Source organism: Artibeus jamaicensis, unplaced genomic scaffold, assembly GCF_021234435.1.
Source record: "Artibeus jamaicensis isolate MK-2021 breed Jamaican fruit bat unplaced genomic scaffold, CSHL_Jam_final contig_391, whole genome shotgun sequence".
Lineage (NCBI taxonomy): Eukaryota > Metazoa > Chordata > Mammalia > Chiroptera > Phyllostomidae > Artibeus > Artibeus jamaicensis.
The window spans coordinates 4,935,995-4,955,574 of NW_026521814.1; the positions used below are offsets into that span (position 1 = coordinate 4,935,995).

General features: G+C 34.5%; 1 protein-coding gene across 1 annotated transcript in view; it reads right to left on the bottom strand.

Annotated features, from left to right (window-relative positions):
• Window positions 1-19,580, bottom strand: part of LOC119047640 (sodium channel protein type 1 subunit alpha) — a 107,245-nt gene that overhangs the window by 24,383 nt on the left and 63,282 nt on the right. The window contains exons 8-19 of the mRNA XM_037143082.2: window positions 18,713-18,776; window positions 17,805-17,946; window positions 16,961-17,167; window positions 15,202-15,486; window positions 13,916-14,296; window positions 12,261-12,393; window positions 10,880-11,118; window positions 9,400-9,573; window positions 8,091-8,447; window positions 5,831-6,313; window positions 2,596-2,716; window positions 539-693 (exon numbers count right to left, since the gene is read on the bottom strand). Coding sequence (XP_036998977.2) covers window positions 539-693; window positions 2,596-2,716; window positions 5,831-6,313; window positions 8,091-8,447; window positions 9,400-9,573; window positions 10,880-11,118; window positions 12,261-12,393; window positions 13,916-14,296; window positions 15,202-15,486; window positions 16,961-17,167; window positions 17,805-17,946; window positions 18,713-18,776 — 2,741 coding nt within the window. The remainder of the gene's footprint in view (window positions 1-538; window positions 694-2,595; window positions 2,717-5,830; window positions 6,314-8,090; window positions 8,448-9,399; window positions 9,574-10,879; window positions 11,119-12,260; window positions 12,394-13,915; window positions 14,297-15,201; window positions 15,487-16,960; window positions 17,168-17,804; window positions 17,947-18,712; window positions 18,777-19,580) is intronic.

The window sequence follows — 19,580 nt, forward strand, 5'->3', positions numbered from 1 at the left end:
AAGTTACAGAGTCCCAATCACAGGACTACCATTAATGTCACTGTATTTGCCATGCTTACTTTATTGTTAAAATACAAATAATTGAATATTCATATTTGGGTTATAATGAATAAACTGAAAGGAGAAATTTTGTGGGTTACTGAATAAGCAAAAATTAATAAATATCTTGCTGGAAATGCATGCATACATAGTAAGTTCAGAAATGAATAGTTATACATTATGTGTATAGTCTGAAAGGTATGAAGTGGGGTAATTAACCTGTACTGGAAATGGGAAGAAGGGTGGGATGGTGGGTAGATGGGTGGTGGATGGAAATGAAGACATATGTATGTGTGAGGAAGAAGTCATGAGTAGAGATAACGGTTTGGGATTTATCAAACAGGGGTGATGGCTGATGTTGTGGAAATGGATGCACAATGAGCATTCAGAGGGAAAAGTGCATTTCCTAAAGCAATGCAACAGAAAGGATTAATAAGTCATCAATACTAGATTATTCTAAAACTTAATATTTTACCACTTTTGCTTCACATTCACTCACCAGAGCACCACTACTAAGGAGAATCATAAAAACAATGAAGGTTTCAAACCAGTTATGTTCAACTATGCGGAAACACGTTCGTCTCAGGTTCCACCACTGCTTTCCTCTCCCTTCTTCCACACTGATTTGGCAGCATTTGAATCTTTGTACACAGCCTGAAAGTATAATGTGTAAATAGATCAAATAACTTCTACAGCTTCAACAGCAACTTCTGGCATGTCCCTGATCCATCTTCTCTTTCCTATTGTCATCTCTCTCTTGCTAGGATAAATCTCTAGTCCTGGAGTAGCAAGAGCACATTTGTTAGCTGTGTGAAGTTGCAAAAATTATTCAGGATCTTTAAATGGTTCCCTGGCTAATAACACCTGCTTTTTCTGAGTAAACTGTTACTTTCCAAGTACTTGGAAAGTACTTTACAACTTCGTAAAGTACAACTTCGTAAAGTACAAATCAATATGAAGTAGTTTGCCTTGTCCTCCATCATCCCATTGCACTCAAAGTCACTATAGAAAAGGACTTCAAACTACAAATTAATAATAAACAGAAAACATCTCTTTTAAACAGGATATAGAGTAAAAACATAGATCTCTCCCAACAATACTGGTGTGTTACTTTAAGGTTTTCTTGTAGTGCTCCTAGAAGAGCTTACTTAATTTCCAAAATTAACTTTGTCTACCAAAATTTGATTAGCAGGATCCTGCTTTGATTTGTCATTCCCTTTCTACACTGTTTTTCCTCACTTCGACATAACAATTAAATCAAAGGTATCTGTGAATACCTTAGTAAGCACCATGAACAACTGAAAGGAAGAAAGAAAGAAGAGAAAGGAAGGAAAGGGAAGGAAAAGGAAGGAAGGAAGGAAGGAAGGAAGGAAGGAAGGAAGGAAGGAAGGAAGGAAGGAAGGAAGGAAGGAAGGAAGGAAGGAAGGAAGGAAGGAGGAAAGGGGGAAAGAAAAAGTAATAAAGAAAGAGATGGAAAGAAAGAAGGAAGGAAGGAAGAAAAGAAGGAAAAGGGGAAAGAAAGGAAAGGAAGAAAGGAAGGAAGAAATGATGAAACAGGGGAAGAAAAAGAAAAAAGGAAGGAAGGAAAGAAAGAAGGGAAGGAAGGGAGGGAGGGAAAGAATATGGACCTTGCCTCTAAGAACATTGCATCCTGGTTTTCAAGAAAAGATAAAAGCACAGGAACTCTGCCTCAAAGGGAGGAAAACGCAAGTATTCTGTAGAGGAAAGGGAAGGGAAGGAAGAGAGAAAGGGAGGAAGAGAGGAAGAAAAACTGGGATGATATATATAACATTTCAAAAGAGAGAAGAGGTCCCATGAAAGAATATAGGGCTAGTTTTCAGGAGAATTAAATGGATATATTATAGCTGTTGAGCTCTTTTTCACTATGGTCAGATAGAGGTAGTTTGAGAAGGACTTTGACTGTTGTGTACAATTTATATAGAAAATAGAGGGAGACATTATATATCAAGCCTTTGAAGAAGAGATCATTAAGTAAAGAATATGCAAATATATTCATCTCTTCAAACCTTAAATTCCTCAGAAAATCTGACCATGGGAAATACTACTCATGGGTAAAACAAAGCTTTTAGGCCTATTTTCCATATTGTAGCAGGTTCACCTAGATACTGTTCAGTTACCAGGTATTGGGCAAAGCTTATTTTCTGCTTCATCTAACAGCATTGTAAAATGATTTCACGAAAAATTCCAGGTTAGTCTTTGCAACTCATTTAATTAAAGTTATTTTAAAGATAAATTCTGCATATGAAAAATTTGACGAGTCTTTAAGATGCTAACTTGTGAAATCATTTTAGTTATTAAAATGATAAATTAGTCACTATTTTTGTTTATATTAAAATATTTTCCTCCATGTTTATGGTCCCTTCCACAGAATGGGTAGAGATAATCAAAACCTAACAATAGATCACAAATCTCTTAGCATATTGGAGGTAATTGAATTAGATCTACAACAAAGTTGTATTCTGTTATATGTGATCCAAAACTAAAAATAACTTCACTCCATAAATGGAAGATTATCAGGAGGGTCATTTTCTTTACCTTCAGTGAAACAGGCTTCAGGTTCAAGGGTTTCCTCGGGTTCCACTACAGGCTGTTCTTCTGCAGGTGCCCCGATGTCTACAGTGCTGCCTTCAGATGAGCTACTGCTTTCATTAAGTTTCTGTGCGTAAGATGGAATTAAAGAGTAAATAATTTTAATTTGGGTAACTAATAAGTACCCTAGCAAGAAAGGATTAGTTTTCTCAACTGATTTTGAATTCTCTTTGAAATAGATTTTAAGTTTAGAGCCGAAGTGAAATTGAGTAAGAAAAGGAAAAAGGAAATCATCTATATTAACTCTTTCACCATAATTCACAATGGATATGAAGTTGGATTGCTAATGAAGTTACAAATGGCCATCAGAAAAATGTACTAAGCCAACTACTGTTCTATAAATTAGAAAAGTTCCAATATTTGCTTAGGAGGAAATCTCTTAATTTTCAAATATGTAAAATTTTTTCCATTATTCCACTATTAATTTTTGTTACTGTATTGTGATTAGATAATGAGCTACATGATCTCTTCTCTTTCAAATTTATGAAGATAATAACCTTATACAGTGTCTGCTGTTCCAAATTTATTGAGGTTTACTTTGAGATCCAATGTATTATTAATGTATATAAATGTATCATGCATACTTGAAAATAATAATTCTCTATAAACATAATTTTGAAATAATATATAGTTATAGCATATTTACTTCTATTATTTATATCATTTGAATTATCAGAGTCCTTTTTGAATTTTTCTTCATTTTATCACAGGCTAACTGAATGTTATTAAGGCCCATATAACTCATATGTTTTATTAATGTATTGTTATATTTCTCATTGTTGAAATCACAGATAATTTGGCCCTGAGTAGGTTGTCTAATTGGAGAATAACACTATTATTCAAAAATGGAAGGGAAAGAATTTTACATGTGTGGAGTCTGTTTCTACATTAGTACATTAGATATAAATTCAGATAAAATACTAAAGTAATTGGATAACAGCAAAACTAAAACACTTTCAAATAAGTATTTTATTACTTTAAAAATCAACATGGTCACTTAACTTTTCCTTTTTTTGTTCTTAAATTAAAATTCAATTTTATTTTGTAATTCACTTATAAACTCAATGCTTTTCATAATTTTTGAAATTAATAGGCTATTTTAAAATCTATTTTAATTTTTACTAAACCATTAATCAACCTTTAATTTACTAACTTCCAAAATGAGTTAGTTCATTTGAAAATATGCATATTTTCATACATGACTCTCAACAACTAACTCTACACTGACTTGTATTATCCACGTACTTTTGGCAGGATGACTTAACCAGTGAGCCTAGAGTGTGCAGGGACCACATTGCACCTGAGGCATCTAATTTGCCTCATGCATAACTACTTACTAACTACAACCCCAATGGCTTTATGCAACATCTTTTCTTTTTAAAAATGTTCTTTACTAAAGCAAATGACTTTGACCCTGAGTGTGAAAACAAAGCAAAGCACATAAAATACTCCATGCTATTTTTTTAAGGGTAAGAAATTAAATGGTATTTTCTTGTTCTCTAACTTGATTTCATGATGTTTCTGCTTTTATTTTAGACTGGGTTTGTTACAGAGACCATAGTTTATAGGGTAATAAGAGTTCAAAATATACTAAAAGCTACAATATATTAAAAATAACTTGGAATGCAAGGGTCAAAAGGGAACAAAATATGAATGTGTGCATATACTATGTATGTCCAGAAAGTATCCAGCCATGTAATATGAAAAATAAAGACATTTGTTGAAGAAGATACAAGATACAAGAAACATCGTGCATAGGACAATGGTGCCTCAATCCCCTTTAAAGTAGGCACCTTAGCACCTCACACAGTTCTCCCAATGACCATCAGCTGCCCAGCTGTATTTTCCTGAATCTCATCAGCAGTCTGAAATATCTTCCTTTTCAAAGTTGATTTTAGTTTTGGGAAAAGTCAGAAGTGGCAGGGTGCCAAGTCTGGGCTGTAGTGGGACTGAGTCACCTGGGTGATTTGATGTTTCACCAAAAAACTCTGCATGAAATGTGATGCATGAGCAGGTGTATTGTGATGATGAAGCTGCCAGTCACCAGTTGCCCATAGCTGTGGCCTTCTGAATCATCTGAATGGTTTCCATGGAGAAATCATGGAATCATTTCATGCTTAATGCAAAATCTGATGCAGATTTGTTGCTCTAGTTGCTCAGTCATTTTGAATGCAACAGCCACTCAGTGTACATGCTCACTCTGTGCCATCTACTGCCCCCACTAACTAGTACAGTGAAGTTGTCATAGTTTATGCATGCACATTTCGGTCCACTCTCCTTAACTTCCAGATTACAACGATGTCGTACATACCATTACTCATTAAATAACAATGGCTGGACTTTTTCCAGACAGACCTTGTATATTATTTTTGAAAACAATTCTTATCTTTAAAGCTACGTATGTACAATTTTAAAATTGAACTACTATTGTTATATATGTAAGATATATTTATGTGTTAAGTCATACATAAATGAAATGCTCTATAATCTTAAAATATTAATACTTAATCATGCACATTGTACATTAGTAAATATTTCTAATGTACACTAAGCATATTAAAAAATTAAATGACCTTGATTAAAGACTTGCAACAAAACACTCTCATAATATCAAAGAAAAAGACATTGTACTGAGATTTAGCATTTTCACAAAGCACTGGAAGAGTTAAATATTAACTCAATTCCTACATCATCCCTAAACCCAGATGATTCCTTCATCAGTCTGCATGTTAGAATGACACTCTATAGTGAATTACTCATAGTTACTAAATATTAAATTGTTCTTATTAATTGTGATATTCAGTGCTAGTCAAGGTATATAGAACTGTAAACAATGGCTCTCAGTTCAATCAGGCTCTTAGCTATACCCTTCATTGGTTATATGATTTTAAGCTCCCTAAGCAAATGTTTTTATCTAAAAAGTTATATACATTCCTCTTAAGATTATTATAATTATTAAACCAGATGATGTTTATTCATTTCTTGGATTATTCATTCATTCACCACAGGAATGAATGAAGTCATATCTTCCTGTGCCTAAATGTTTGATTTTTCAGTGAAATAAAACTTTATATAATGGCAAAAAAATTCTAAATTAAATAATATATAATAATAAATACAAGCAATATAATGTATGTATATACATACAAATCCATACCTACCAACAACTATAAAATCTTACCTCCTTGCTTTCTTCCAGATCCGATTCACTACTGAAGTCCTCTGTGTTTAAATTTTCAAAGTCAGACTCTCCTACAGCAATTGGTACAGTCACAGTAAGACTGGGGTTGTTTATGAATGACATGTAATCACTTTCATCAATAATGTATTTCTCAACACTGCTGCCAGTTCCTATTCCACTTGTGGTTCCATTTACATCTTTAAGATAGTCAAGATCTTTCCCCATTTCTGTTATATGATTGGACATACAACTGTCTTTCTTATTGTTTAGATCATCAAGTGGTTTAATTTCATCTAAAATCTTTTTTTTTCTAACGAAGGCTTGTTGAATGAATTCATACATCTTTCTCTTCACATAAGCAATTCCCTTATGCATCCTGTCCACTGCAATTTGGAGATTGTTCATTTCATTATCATCATCAGTGGCTGCAAGGTTGTCTGCACTGAATGAACTCAGAAGCAAGGCCAGGAAGAGGTTCAGGACCTTAAAAATAATGCAAACATGATTATAATTTCACCCCAATGTAAAGAAGAGCAGATTGAGTTCACTTATTCCTCTCAGTGTATAGGGAACTATAACTTCTAGCAACTAGATAAGAAAGGAACACCATACCATAGTGAGTAGAAATTGGCAATCTGAATTTGTGATCTTGCTCAATAGCTACTTCACTATACATATGTCCTTGTGCAGAGAGGATTTCTGTTGATCACAAGTTCTCTCACAAAATGAGGAAGTTGAATGAAATGCCCTAAGGTTTAGCTAAGTTTAAAATTGCATGATTATAAGAAAACAGATTGAGTATGTATGTATATTAATCCTAAATTTAAAAAATTTTAGTATTTAAAATTATGAATTTAAATGTATCCTATAGTTTCTTTTTTGTATATTATTTATTTATTTATTTATTCTTTTTTTAAATTTAATTATTGTTCAAGTACAGTTTTCTGTCTTTTACTCCCATCCAAGCCCACCCCCAGTGCTCCCCACCTCCCTCCCCTTTCCACCCCCCTTAGTTGTTGTCCATGTGTCCTTTATACTAGTTCCTGTAATCCTTCCCCTTTTTCCCCTGAAATTCCCTCCCCTCTCCTCTCTGGTCACTGTCCCCCTATTCTCCATTTCTGTGTCTTTGGTTACATTTTGCTTGTATGTTTGTTGTTGTTGTTTAGCTTCCTGTTAAAGGTGAGATCATATGGTATTTGTCTTTCACTGCCTGGCTTATTTCACTCAGCATAATACTTTTCACTTCCATCCATGCTGTTGCAAAGGGTAGGAGCTCCTTCTTTCTTTCTGCTGCATAGAATTCCATTGTGTATATGTACCATAATTTTTTGATCCATTCATTTACTGATGGGTACCTAGGTTGTTTCCTGCTCTTGGCTATTGTAAATTGTGCTGCTATGAACATTGGGGTGCATAGGTTCTTTTGGATTGGTTTCATTTTGATAAAGAGCAATACTGAACTGAACATTAATTGAAAAATGACCATATGTCCCAAGATACAAATTAGGGGTTTAACATAGGCATTGCCACTTGTTTTCTTAATTTATTGTATTTTTCATACTCCACTAATTGGATTAATTGACTAATTAGGAGAACTACTTATAAAAATCCCTAATATTTCCATAATACTGGCATATTACTATATATGTATATATATACATTTTATATATTATATATTTCTATACTATAAAAATTAATTAATTTTCCAAACTTAAGAGAGAGAGAGAAGAATTGATCAGTTATTTCATTTACATAATCTCAGGTTTGATTAGCTAACCCTTGTTTTGACTGAGAGTCATTAGAGAAATGGCCAACCCAGGTTGGCTAATGCATCTGCCATATGGCAGAGAGCAACTGAACACTACTGCTACAAAGGGACAAGGAAATAGCAAAATCACTATGAACACTTAAAGGCACCACATTTTAGTCCTAAACTAGCACGTTAGATTGGGCTATTCTAAATTGATTTTAGATTTCTTCTCTTGTCTCTGAATGTACCCAAGCATATCCTATTAGGACTGTATGATACTATATTGGAATTCACATAGTAAATGTGATGAAATAGTTGATAAAGTGGTGCTGAGTATAATTACTATAGGGTCCCTGCTATATTGCTATATTGTCAAAATGAGCCAATAACACATCAAAAGTAAGAGACTTTTGAAATTATTAATCATACTTTTTGTTTTGGGTAAAGTGGTCACCATTCTCTTCTGCTCTTAATCTATTTCTGAAATACATATCTTAAATGGACACATACCACCAGGTTTCCAATGACCATGACCATCATGAAGACAGTAAGGCACATGGCTTGACCAGCGACCTCCATGCAGTCCCACATGGTCTCTATCCACTCTCCACACAGCACGCGGAACACAATCAGGAAGGAGTGGAAGAAGTCGTGCATGTGCCAACGTGGGAGCTCACAGTCACTGGCAATCTTGCAGACACAATCCTTGTAGCTTTTACCAAAAAGCTGCATGCCGACCACAGCAAAAATGAAGACGATGATGGCCAACACCAAGGTGAGGTTTCCCAGGGCCCCCACTGAATTGCCGATGATCTTTATTAACATATTTAATGTTGGCCAAGATTTTGCCAATTTAAAAACTCGGAGCTGGTAAATAAGAAATATATATAATCATGATCATTAAAAGTATTGCATATATTATTATCTACCAAAAATGATGATTAATATTGAATCTGCTATATCTACCCTGCCTTTGAACCCTAGCAAGCTCATGAATAATTTTGGACTACATAATAAGAATCTTGTTCTTCCATATTTTAACCATGTAGATTATTTTCCCTGAGAGTAAATGTTTAATGATAACTTGGGGCCCAACTGTCCTTAATTTGTTTTGTGAAAGTGGTTATAAGGCATACCAAACCTGACACTAATATTAACACCTGAATTGCAATGACCTCTACTAATATTTATTTGTTAACAGCATACGAAGTAATATATTGGACCCCAAGTGGGGAAAAGTGTTTAATATTTATTAATACTCTTTTTGAGCATTGACATAGCTACATGTGCTTGCATTTTAAAAGTTAGAATGTTTATCATGGTTACGATTTTTTCTCTGATGTGCAAGAACATACACATGAATCAATGGGCAGGTTAAGTAATCCTACAGATTTTTCTCTTGTGAGATTTTTGGCAAGGAATGTATTTTTCAGAGGTAGAATTAGGAAAAATTTTTGCAGGCACATCTAGTATCTGATGATAATCCATTACAACAAAGGGCTGTTTATATTTTCAAGTTACTACTAAAATGTGATATATTTTCATTAAAAATACTTCTTAGATCCAGAAATATTAACTGTAGTCATCTCTAGAAAAAATAATTAGTCAAAATAGTAACTTTTCATCACTATGTTTTTTGCAATAAAGTTTTTTTAATAAATGGGGACATTTCATCTATTTAGGAACAGTTTTTGACAATGCAAATATTACAAAAAACTTAAAATGTTAATTGTATGTTCAAACCTATGACAATATTATGCCCAAACCCTTATTATTGGACAGATTTTTTGTTGTTGTTACTGTTCTGTTTGTTTTTTACCAATCGAAATGAACGGAGAACTGATAATCCTTCCACATTGGCAAGGCCAAGTTCTACCAGGCTAAGTGTCACAATAAAACCATCAAAGATATTCCAGCCTTCTTGAAAATAATAGTACGGATCCATGGCAATGATTTTCAGAAACATTTCTGCTGTAAAGATTCCAGTGAAAACCTAAAATCAAAAAGAAAATTACTGTACTTCCATCACATAATCATAAAGTAGAATAACACATTATTTGCTGTTAGAACAAAATATTTATACTGCTTTTCCCATATTTACCTTATTGATTATATCTTACCTGTATTATAATTACCTTACTGGTATTATAATTACCTTACTGATGAGGAAAGAGGACTTCCAGTGGGTTCAATCACTTGCCTGATATTATATAACTGGAAAATGGCAAAACTAGGATTTAAGTGCAATTCTATTTTTAACCAGTGTTCTACCCATTACATCAAACTGTTTTTCCTCCAAATTTTTTATAGCACAGGTACTGGAAAGACTTTGCCCATGAAAAATTTTATTAATCCATAAGTTTATCCTCATTTCCTTTAAATCAGGTAGTTATTATATATGCATAGCTATTATTATAATATGTATATTTCTATTATCAATTTGTTATATACATGAAAAAATAAATTTACTTCTACAGTATAAATACTAGGGCTTTTATATATATATATATATATATATATACACACACACACACACACACAATACGGGATGTCTTACTTGTTTTGCTTTTTACCATTAAATATGTTAAACCACAAAACAAATATTATGGAAAATGCATATATTACTTCAGAACCCTCTTTCTTTCAGCAAATGAAAGCTAACATTCCTAACTTGAGTCAACTGACAAACGCTTTAAGAATTTATGTTTTTTAAGCACAGAAAAGAATTAAGTGGCAACCTGCACCAAAAATGGCCTCGTTAATGATATAATATAATCATAAAATCATATAATCATAAATATATACATCATAATATATACAATATAGAGGTTTTAATATTTTATAGTTTTGATATGGAATAGATGGGTAAAGCAACACATGTCCTACCTAGATACTGGAAGTAAAAAAGCTGGAGACATTTTTTGAGTATTTGCATTATTGCCTATACTGCTGACTAAGCAATTTTATTTTAGCCTTCTACTTCAATACAAGTAGGGGAACTGTGGTAATGTCATTTCAAAAACTGTGTCCTTAAACTGCTTCTGCATCTTGAAAAAGTTATAACTATCAATATTTTCTTTTTAATAGCCCTATGTCTATTACTCTCTTGGTTTTTCTCCAATATTAAGGGCTATTGTTGTTGACAAAATGTATAGTGTAGATAGCTAGGTATAATTCCCACCTTTTGGGGAGCCAAGAGTCAGTGGTATGGTGAAAGACTGCTGTAAGCTATTAAATGTAAATAGTTACTTAAATAAAACAATTGAAGACTGAACACATTTACCTTCCAATATGCTTACCAAGTTTCCTACTGTAAGCACATTATTGAAATGATCTGTCATGGGATAGTGCTCCATGGCCATGAAGAGAGTATTTAAGACAATGCAGATGGTGATGGCCAGGTCAACAAATGGGTCCATCACAACCAGGTTGACCAGATGTTTCACTTTTAGCCAATATGGTGAACAGTCCCAGATTAAGAATATGTTGGAAAATTTGTACCAACAGGGTGGGCATTTCTGCCTGGATTCTTCAAGTTCTAGATTAAAAAAATAACAATCACAAAAATTTATATTTTACACACACATATACTTATTTATTTCAGATCTACTAGACTTTTTTTCAGTAATCAATACATTTCCCTTTGCTACGGAGTCAACTACTTTTGTACTTAAAAAAAAACTTATTTATTCTTTAGACTCCCAAAGATACTTCTTCAGACATATACATAGAAGTAGCAAAGAATAGTATTTTTTTAAAGATTTTACTTATTTATTTTTAGAGAGGAGAAGGGAAGGAAAGAGGGAGAGAAACATCAATGTGTAGTTGCCTTTCATCTGTACCCCCACTGGGGACCTGGCCTGCAACCCAGGCATGTGACCTAGACTGGGAATTGAATCGGCAACCCTTTGGTTCGCAGGCTGGAATTCAATCCACTGAGCCACACCAGCCAGGGCAGAATAGCTTTTTTTCTTGTGTGCATTGATAATGTGGCTCAACACTTGGCCTAAAGTTAAGTGAATGATCTTTTAAATGAAGTCTCAATAGAAACATGGTTGGGGGAGTGTAGATATTATATGTAATTCTCTGTTAGTATCTGGCTATCATCCTCAGGGTGTAAGAGGTAGGGTAGGGATGAATTGAGCCAAGAGTCATCTTATTGTTTTTATTTTGTGAAAATGACCTACTTCTGTCCTCCAATCTTGAGAGTATTTAGGTTCATGTTGGAAGTCTTAAGCAAAGTAGAACAGAAGAGAGGATCACTATGGCTAATGGGATTAGAAACCCCTAATAGAAATGCTTATTCTTAATTTTCAAGGAGTTTCTACACACAGGAAAACATTTGTTAGATGTCCAATATCATTGAATTTAAATAGTTTTTAAAGCTCCTAGAATTTATAAGTAGGTATAACAAATAACAACTCTTGAATAAGACCTATTATAATTTAGAATACAGGGGTGGGCCAAAGTAGATTTATAATTGTGAGTATGTGAAATGCAGTTAATAAAGCTATTGTAATAATCATAGTCTGCATGTGTTTTTCCATATGAAAAACTGTGAAACTACTTCTGGCCACCCCTGCGTACAGTTTCCAATGCACAAATAGAGATATTTGTTTCCAAAGAGAAAATATAAGTTTAGTAAAGTTAATTGAAATTGAAGTGGACTTTGTTACAAACCTTCTACTGTATTTGTTAAAATGCTGGCTATACTCATTGCTCTTTGCCTTTGGGAAGGATCTTCTAGAAAGTCCATGGACACATGGAAAGAACTTGACCGTCTTTTTCTCATTTCAGTTTCAGTGGTTGTTCCCTGCAAAGAAAATGCTAAACTATTAAATAATTAACTTGAGCAATATGATAAGTAGACAAGCAATGTGACACGTACATTTCACGAAACACATGCATCATGCACTTTCATATTTAAGTGGTAATGGCAGCTATTGCCGACTTATTGTATTAGTAGCCTGGAATGTCCAAACTGTCAACCACTTAGTCACACAGCAAAAACTGAGTTTTTTAACTTTCTGATTTTATAATTTTATGAAATGTGACATAATTTAGATATAGTTGATAATCTCTTGTGAAACCTAGTTAACAATTACCCTTTTGGAACTGTCAAAAAACTAATAGTATAAAACTAACACCATGCAAAAAGTCGTATAAATTTTCAAGGCATATTATTTTGAACAACGTAGCTATTTATTTTTAAAGAAATACAAATGATTGAGACACATCTCATTTTCTGGGCACAGGAAATAGATGGTCACTGACAACACAAAATGTATATTTATTATTAATTAATTAATTTATCTTCACCTGAGGACATTTTCTAATTGCCATTTTGGAGAGAGAGGAAGAGAGAGAGAAACATCCATACAAAAGAGAAACATCGATGCGTTGCCTCCTGCAGGTGCCTGGACCGAAGACTGTACGTGCCTGTGCCCAGACCTGAGATGGATCCCACAACCTACGTATGTGCCCTGACCAGGAATCAAACCCACAACCTTTCAGTTATGGGACAATGCTCCAACCAATTAAGCCATACTGGCTAGTACTAAAATGTGTATTTAAACACACACATACACATGCTGCATAGATAACAGTTTTATCCAGGGTACCAAACAATATGTCATCTAATTCTGACTTATTCATGCCTTATCATGCTGATATATTTCCAAGTGAGTTAACAGTCTAATAAGAGGCACGATCTATTTAAAAATTCCTCATCTGGGTATATATCATAAACATACAACATATCTTTGAACACAGGCAATTTTTTACTTGTCTATATTAATAATTTATTGTTTCTTTTGATTTAGATTAGTTTGGAGAAGGCCTATATCAGCATTTTTTAAGTAAGACTAGAAATTTTAAGATAAAAATGAAGCTATCTATTTAGGCACAGTGTTCTCAAAAATCTTCTAAACTAAAGCAGGGCTATATTGAAGAACCTGTTGGAAAGATTTATTATACACCCTTTACACTTAAACATAGACATCATTCACTCATTTTTATACCAGGGCTTTAGGAGATGTCATGCTCTCAAAGTTCTGCATGGGTATATAGCAAATCCTCCAACCGGAGGCAGTAATGTATTACCGTGCCTAATTTATTCTTAGCATATTTAATAAGTAAATGCATTCAGGTGTTATGCAAGAGAGGGTTGAGGCTTTAAGATTTAGTCGGTTAGTCTATAAAGGTATTAGAAGATGCAGGTGCATTCACAGCTTGACCAACCAGGAATCATTCTCAAGGGGTTCCATTCTGTAGAAACACTGGCTGGTGCAGTAATAATGGGCCAGCCATGCCTGAACTATTTAAAACTTCCTTACATTGTCATCAGTAGCTGGCTTATCTATTATCACCTCTGGCAGAAGCTGTCCAACGGGCGATGTAGGAACTGAAGGTCCACCAACCAAGGAAACCACACCATTGCAATCCACAGTGCTGTGCATCTTCCCATTGGCTGGAAACAGTGCCAGCATCCGGGACGACCTACTGGTCTGGCTTAGGTTACTATTACGTCGCTCTCCATGTCTTCGTGGCACAAACAAGGAGTCTCTCCGGCTCTCATTATCCTCAAAGGTGCTGTGCTCATCATCAGCAAAGTCATTTTCTGACCCCACATCCTTTGCTCGCCCTCTAAAGCTGAAAAGGCTTGCTCTGCTATTTCGCCTTGGAGAAAATAGGGAGCCACGGATGCTCAACAAGGACTAAAAGTTTGAAACCAAATGAAAAAATAAATAAAATCATATTAATATAGCCATTTGAAATGTGCTTTAATTTTTCATGATTAAGTTGAAGGAGCTTTCAGCATTCATAACAGAACGTGATTCATGCCTTTTGGTTAACAATATTTTTATTTTCTGTACAATCAGATTAAGTTAAATTATTTTAACTTAAGGAGAAGGTTTCTAGTCCTTGAGATTAATGAATGGGGAGATACATTGAAACTTAAAACAAAACCCTGAGCTACCATTTTTCAAGTTCAAAATGAAACATCCTCAGAACATTACTATGGACATCGTAAGCACTTGTTCAGCATCAACATCCTGACCGTAATAAGGCTACATTTGTCTTCGCTGCTCTTTCCTTTCAAGGAAATTTGTCACTTTTCACAAATTGCTTTTGTCTCTTTTCCTAAAATCACTTTAAATTAATTATAATTTATTTTTCATCTGTAAGGTCAGTGTTCTTAGAACTTGAGGTTAAAATTTCTAAAACCAGAGTGATGAACCTTTTGATAAAGTATACAAGGACTAATACGTTTAGAAGCACACTGGGTGGTTTATAAGGAAGTTGGGGGGAGGACACAAAGACATTACTGATCAGCTGAGGACCAGAAAGATAAAATGTCATTAGTTACAAATACCAGCAGACAGTATGAGAAACCAGGTCACCTGGCTTTCAACTCAGTGTTGTCTCAACTACACCAAGCTGTAAACTTACATATGTGGAGTGAAAATTTTCACATAGTGATATGCAGAAAGGATGGGTTTAAATAGGATAAACACAGCAGTCAATTCTGCTGATGAAAATTCATCAATCTGATTTAATTCACCCCGTCTTCAGCATTCCGATTCTCCCCTCATGAGTCAGGGAACTCAGCGGTGCATACCTGATGTGGAGAAGAGTACCTCTTTTCATATGTCAAGCGATTCCCTTCAATGGAGAAGCGAAACCCTTTCCTCCTGATGCTGTCTTCAGATTCAGATTTGTGGAATTCATCCTCGTCTTTCTCTTCCCCACCAGATTGCTCTTTCTGTTTTCTTTTCTTTCTCCGATTTCTCCTTTCCTTCGCGCTCTTGGAACTCAACTTGGAGGCTTCAGATGAGCTGTCGGAGAGGCCGCCTGCCGCACTAGGTTCTCTGGAGTGCTCTGAGGCAGTCACAGCGGCCGCCTGCTATGTTGGGGAGAAACGGCCTCAGCAGGGCACTAGAGAAGACTTTATCCTTTTAACACATGGCCCAAGTATTTGCATAGCATTTCAAAAATACATTTAGCTGACTGGAGCTGATCTCAGATGGAAGAAGCTCTGCAATTATTAGGGGGAATTACTTTTTCTTTCCACCTCATGAAGACTCTCAGAGTTAACCTGGTGTTGTCTGTGCTAACATTTATTGTATTTGTATTATTCTTTACAGACTGCATATTCTAAACGATCAATCAGGCATCAACAAGCACAGAAATTCATTGTACTTTGGAGCACTTGATTTACTCTAGAAAATGGTATTTACTTGGCATTGCCTTCTCTTCTTTGAAAAAGAAACTGGAGCTTGGAAAAAAAGCTGATGAATTACTTGAGGTCACATCTAAAAGTAGGAGGAATGAGATAAAGAGCTGATGTCCTCTCTTTAGTTATTGAAAGAGAATTGTACAATATCCTCAAAATATCCGCAACAAAATTTATGGAAGGTGATAAAAATTCTTTCCTTAGCCCTAAAAAATACTCTATCAGAAAACTAGAGCAGGGAGTGCCAAAGTTTCTGCTAAGCAAGACAAGACACTCAGTCCCCCAATACTGTCCCTACCTTCTTAAACTCAGCACTGGTGTGTGCTGGCCACATGAGTGGGGGATGGAAGAGCCTTGTGATTGCAGCTTGTATGAGCACCAAGGAGGCAATTTATTATTATTATTATTGTCCCCAGAGTAACCTCAATGCAAAGATTCATCCAAAAATTTAATATTACCCAATCAACTTGAGTAAAGACAATGAGTTTGTATGCTAAATTAGAGAGTGAGGAAAAATGGAAGTGATAGGAAAGTCACTTTATTGAACTAGGAGTACTGACGCCTCACTATAAGAACAAGTAATCCTTGGTTACCTGACCTTTACAAAATTGATAACTTTCATATGCTTATTGCATATTGCTATATCAGACAATATTATACTGATTTGATGAATTCCTTATTTATGTAAGAAAGGCAATTAAGAACCACATTAAAAACCAATATAATTTTGGTTACAGAAAAGAATGGACTATTTTCTAATAATCAGGTAAAAAATTTAATATAATAATCAATACATTTTTAAGAAAATACGATTTCTTAGGATTTTCTTCTAATGCCAGTATACTTATTCAGTAAGTGTCTCTCACTTAAGAAACCCAAAACTCACATTTTTCCTTTTATTCTAAGAATCTTCAGATGATTAAAATAGCATGAGTGGGTTTTACTGTGGTCAATATTTTAAACATCTTAGAAGAATTAAACTATCTGTGCTGATGCTCAAAATGCAGACATCTTTTCTAATCTCTTATACTCAGTTTCTCCTGAGTACAACCAAATTACCTCTCTCTCCAATATTTTTATAATAACCATACAATAAAAAAATATAGTACCATGGGACAGGATATACTTCATTTGGTGAATTTACCTGAGCTGCCTCCTGCTGCTTTTTAAGTTGTTCAAGCATCTGCTGAAATTCAGCCTCTTTCTGTTCTGCCTCTTCCAAGGTGGCCTGATTCTGTTCCTCATAGGCCATGGCCACCACAGCCAGGATCAAGTTTATCAGGTAGAATGAGCCCAGGAAAATGACCAGCACAAAAAATATCATGTATGTTTTTCCAGCAGCACGCAATGTCTGGAAACAACAATGTCGGCATTATTTTTTCTTTATTATTTCATTAAATGGTGGCTTCAACTTTCAACTTACTTGTGTGTTTTGCGGGACTCTGACGCAAACAATGATTATGATGTTCATACCCCTCCTACATCTTTGTCAGTTTTTAAGCCTCATGTTCTTCTCCCCTAACTCATACATTTACAAGGAAATTCTTAGAATTACTAAGAATAAAATGGAGTTAAGTAAAATACCATGTAGACCTTCATCAAAGAGCTAGTCTTAAGTAAACATCAGGGAAGAAACCAAAGTCATCCTTTTACATCTGATTATTATTTTTATCACCTGCCACCTGAGGAATAATACTTGAGGGGACAGTGGGACTGAGGGGAGGGTGTGCCATCTGTTTGGGAAGATCTCTGTCTGGGAAGGGTGGTTAGTAAGTTTTGAGATGAAGGGAATTGACAGAGAATCACTGTCTCCAGCTTAATCACTATGCTTAATACATGTTATAATCAATAGGATGAAGAAACTCAAATCTCCCGATTTCAAGTTGTGCTCTTTGAACGACATCACGCCGGAGTTTGAATTTCATCTCCAACTTGGTTTTCTCACATACATCTGCTTAAATGCAGTAGGTGTGTCCTCAGGTTCTCACCAGTTGGTAAAGATTTTCCCAGAAGTCCTGAGTCATCAGTCGAAACAAGGACAAAAAAGCCCAACTGAAAGTATCAAAGCTTGTGTAGCCATAATTGGGATTTCTACCAGCTTTCACACATACATATCCTTCTGGACATTGGCTGTAAATGGGAAAAAAGGAAGTTTACAAGAAATTCTGCTTTTTAGTCTGGTAGCATGCTATCCTTATACCATTCTCTATTTCAAGGAATACAAGTATGAGAAGTAAGTAACTGCTATTTTTCTCAACTTTTGATGTAACTTTACTAGCCACTTGATGTTATTATTAAAATATTGCATAGAATTTCTAATAACATTTTGCAAAATTATTTTCTGCTGATAATTAACATTTTAATACATATCTTGTCCATTACCCCTACTATAGAGGCTCCAGAGTTGGCTCCTAGCTCACATAAACTCATCTAAGAAGAAAAGCATCTGAGCTAAACGTTATTTATCATTTATTTATTTGTTTGTTTGTTTATTTATTTATTTATTAGAGAGGGGAAAGGAAGAAAGAGAAGAAGAGAAATAATGTGTGGTTGCCTCTCACATGCCCCCAACTAGGGACCTGGTCTACAGCCCAAGCATGTGCCCTAGCCTAGACTGGGAATCAAACCAGTGACCCTTTGCTTCACAGGTCGGTGTTCAATCCACTGAGCCACACCAGCCAGGGATACTTCTTGTTTTACAAAACATAAATGCTTGCCTAATATTTAAATAATCCCTTGCCTTTTAAGTAAACATAACTACAGCGAATTAGTATAAATAAAGTTAGTTGGCTATTATCTGTTTCTATAAAAACACGAAACAATTTTTCACATTTTATATATACGCATTTTATATTTATTCAATTTATACACATACACACACAAATTATTGGCTTACCCTGCATCAGAGCTATTTCCACATAGTAATGCATCTAAAAAACCCTCCAGAAAATAATGATATCCTGTTAGAAAAAAGAAAGTCATATGATGAATATTTGTATTACATTGCAAAATAGAAAAAGAAGATCAGGCGATAATTTTTAGAGTTCGATGAGTAATTTCAAGTACGTTATATAATGCAAAGTTACAGGTATTTGCCCCTTTTTCCTCCAAACAGTAGATTTTATATTAAGGGGATTGAATACTTCATAGAACAAAGCATTTTTTCTTTGAAAATGTAAATGTAGTGATAACTACAGGTATTAACATAATATTTAAAAGGTATCTGTTTTTCCACCACTCTCATTAAAAATTAGAACTATATTCTATAAAAATAAATAAGAATACCTTTGCTTTCTCTAAATAGTCACATACTTTAAAATAAAGGGATCATATCTTTTCTGGTCTTCTATATTTTTAAACACACTTTATAAGTGTATAATAACTTATTCTTCTACCAACTTCCAGAATGTACCATAGGTGGCTTTTAGTAATGGACGCATAAGTCATGTCAACTACTAAAACGAATGAAATTAAAAAATAATCTTATTTACTAAAGCTTAAATAATTACTATAAGTGAATACTACATTATCTCAAAGCTTTCTGTTTCTGGCAAATTCTTTAGGTTCTTTCAATATCCAGTTGAAGTGTCACTTCTGTGAATTACTTCTGGACATTCTCTCCTTCCTTCTCACTAACGACTGGAAAAATTAGGAACACCCACTGGGCTACCACTAACATGTATGTGCTTCTGTTATCATTATGCTCATTGTGCTATAGTGCAACTACTTCTTTACAAATACTGCTTCTCCTCAAAAGAAAGTCA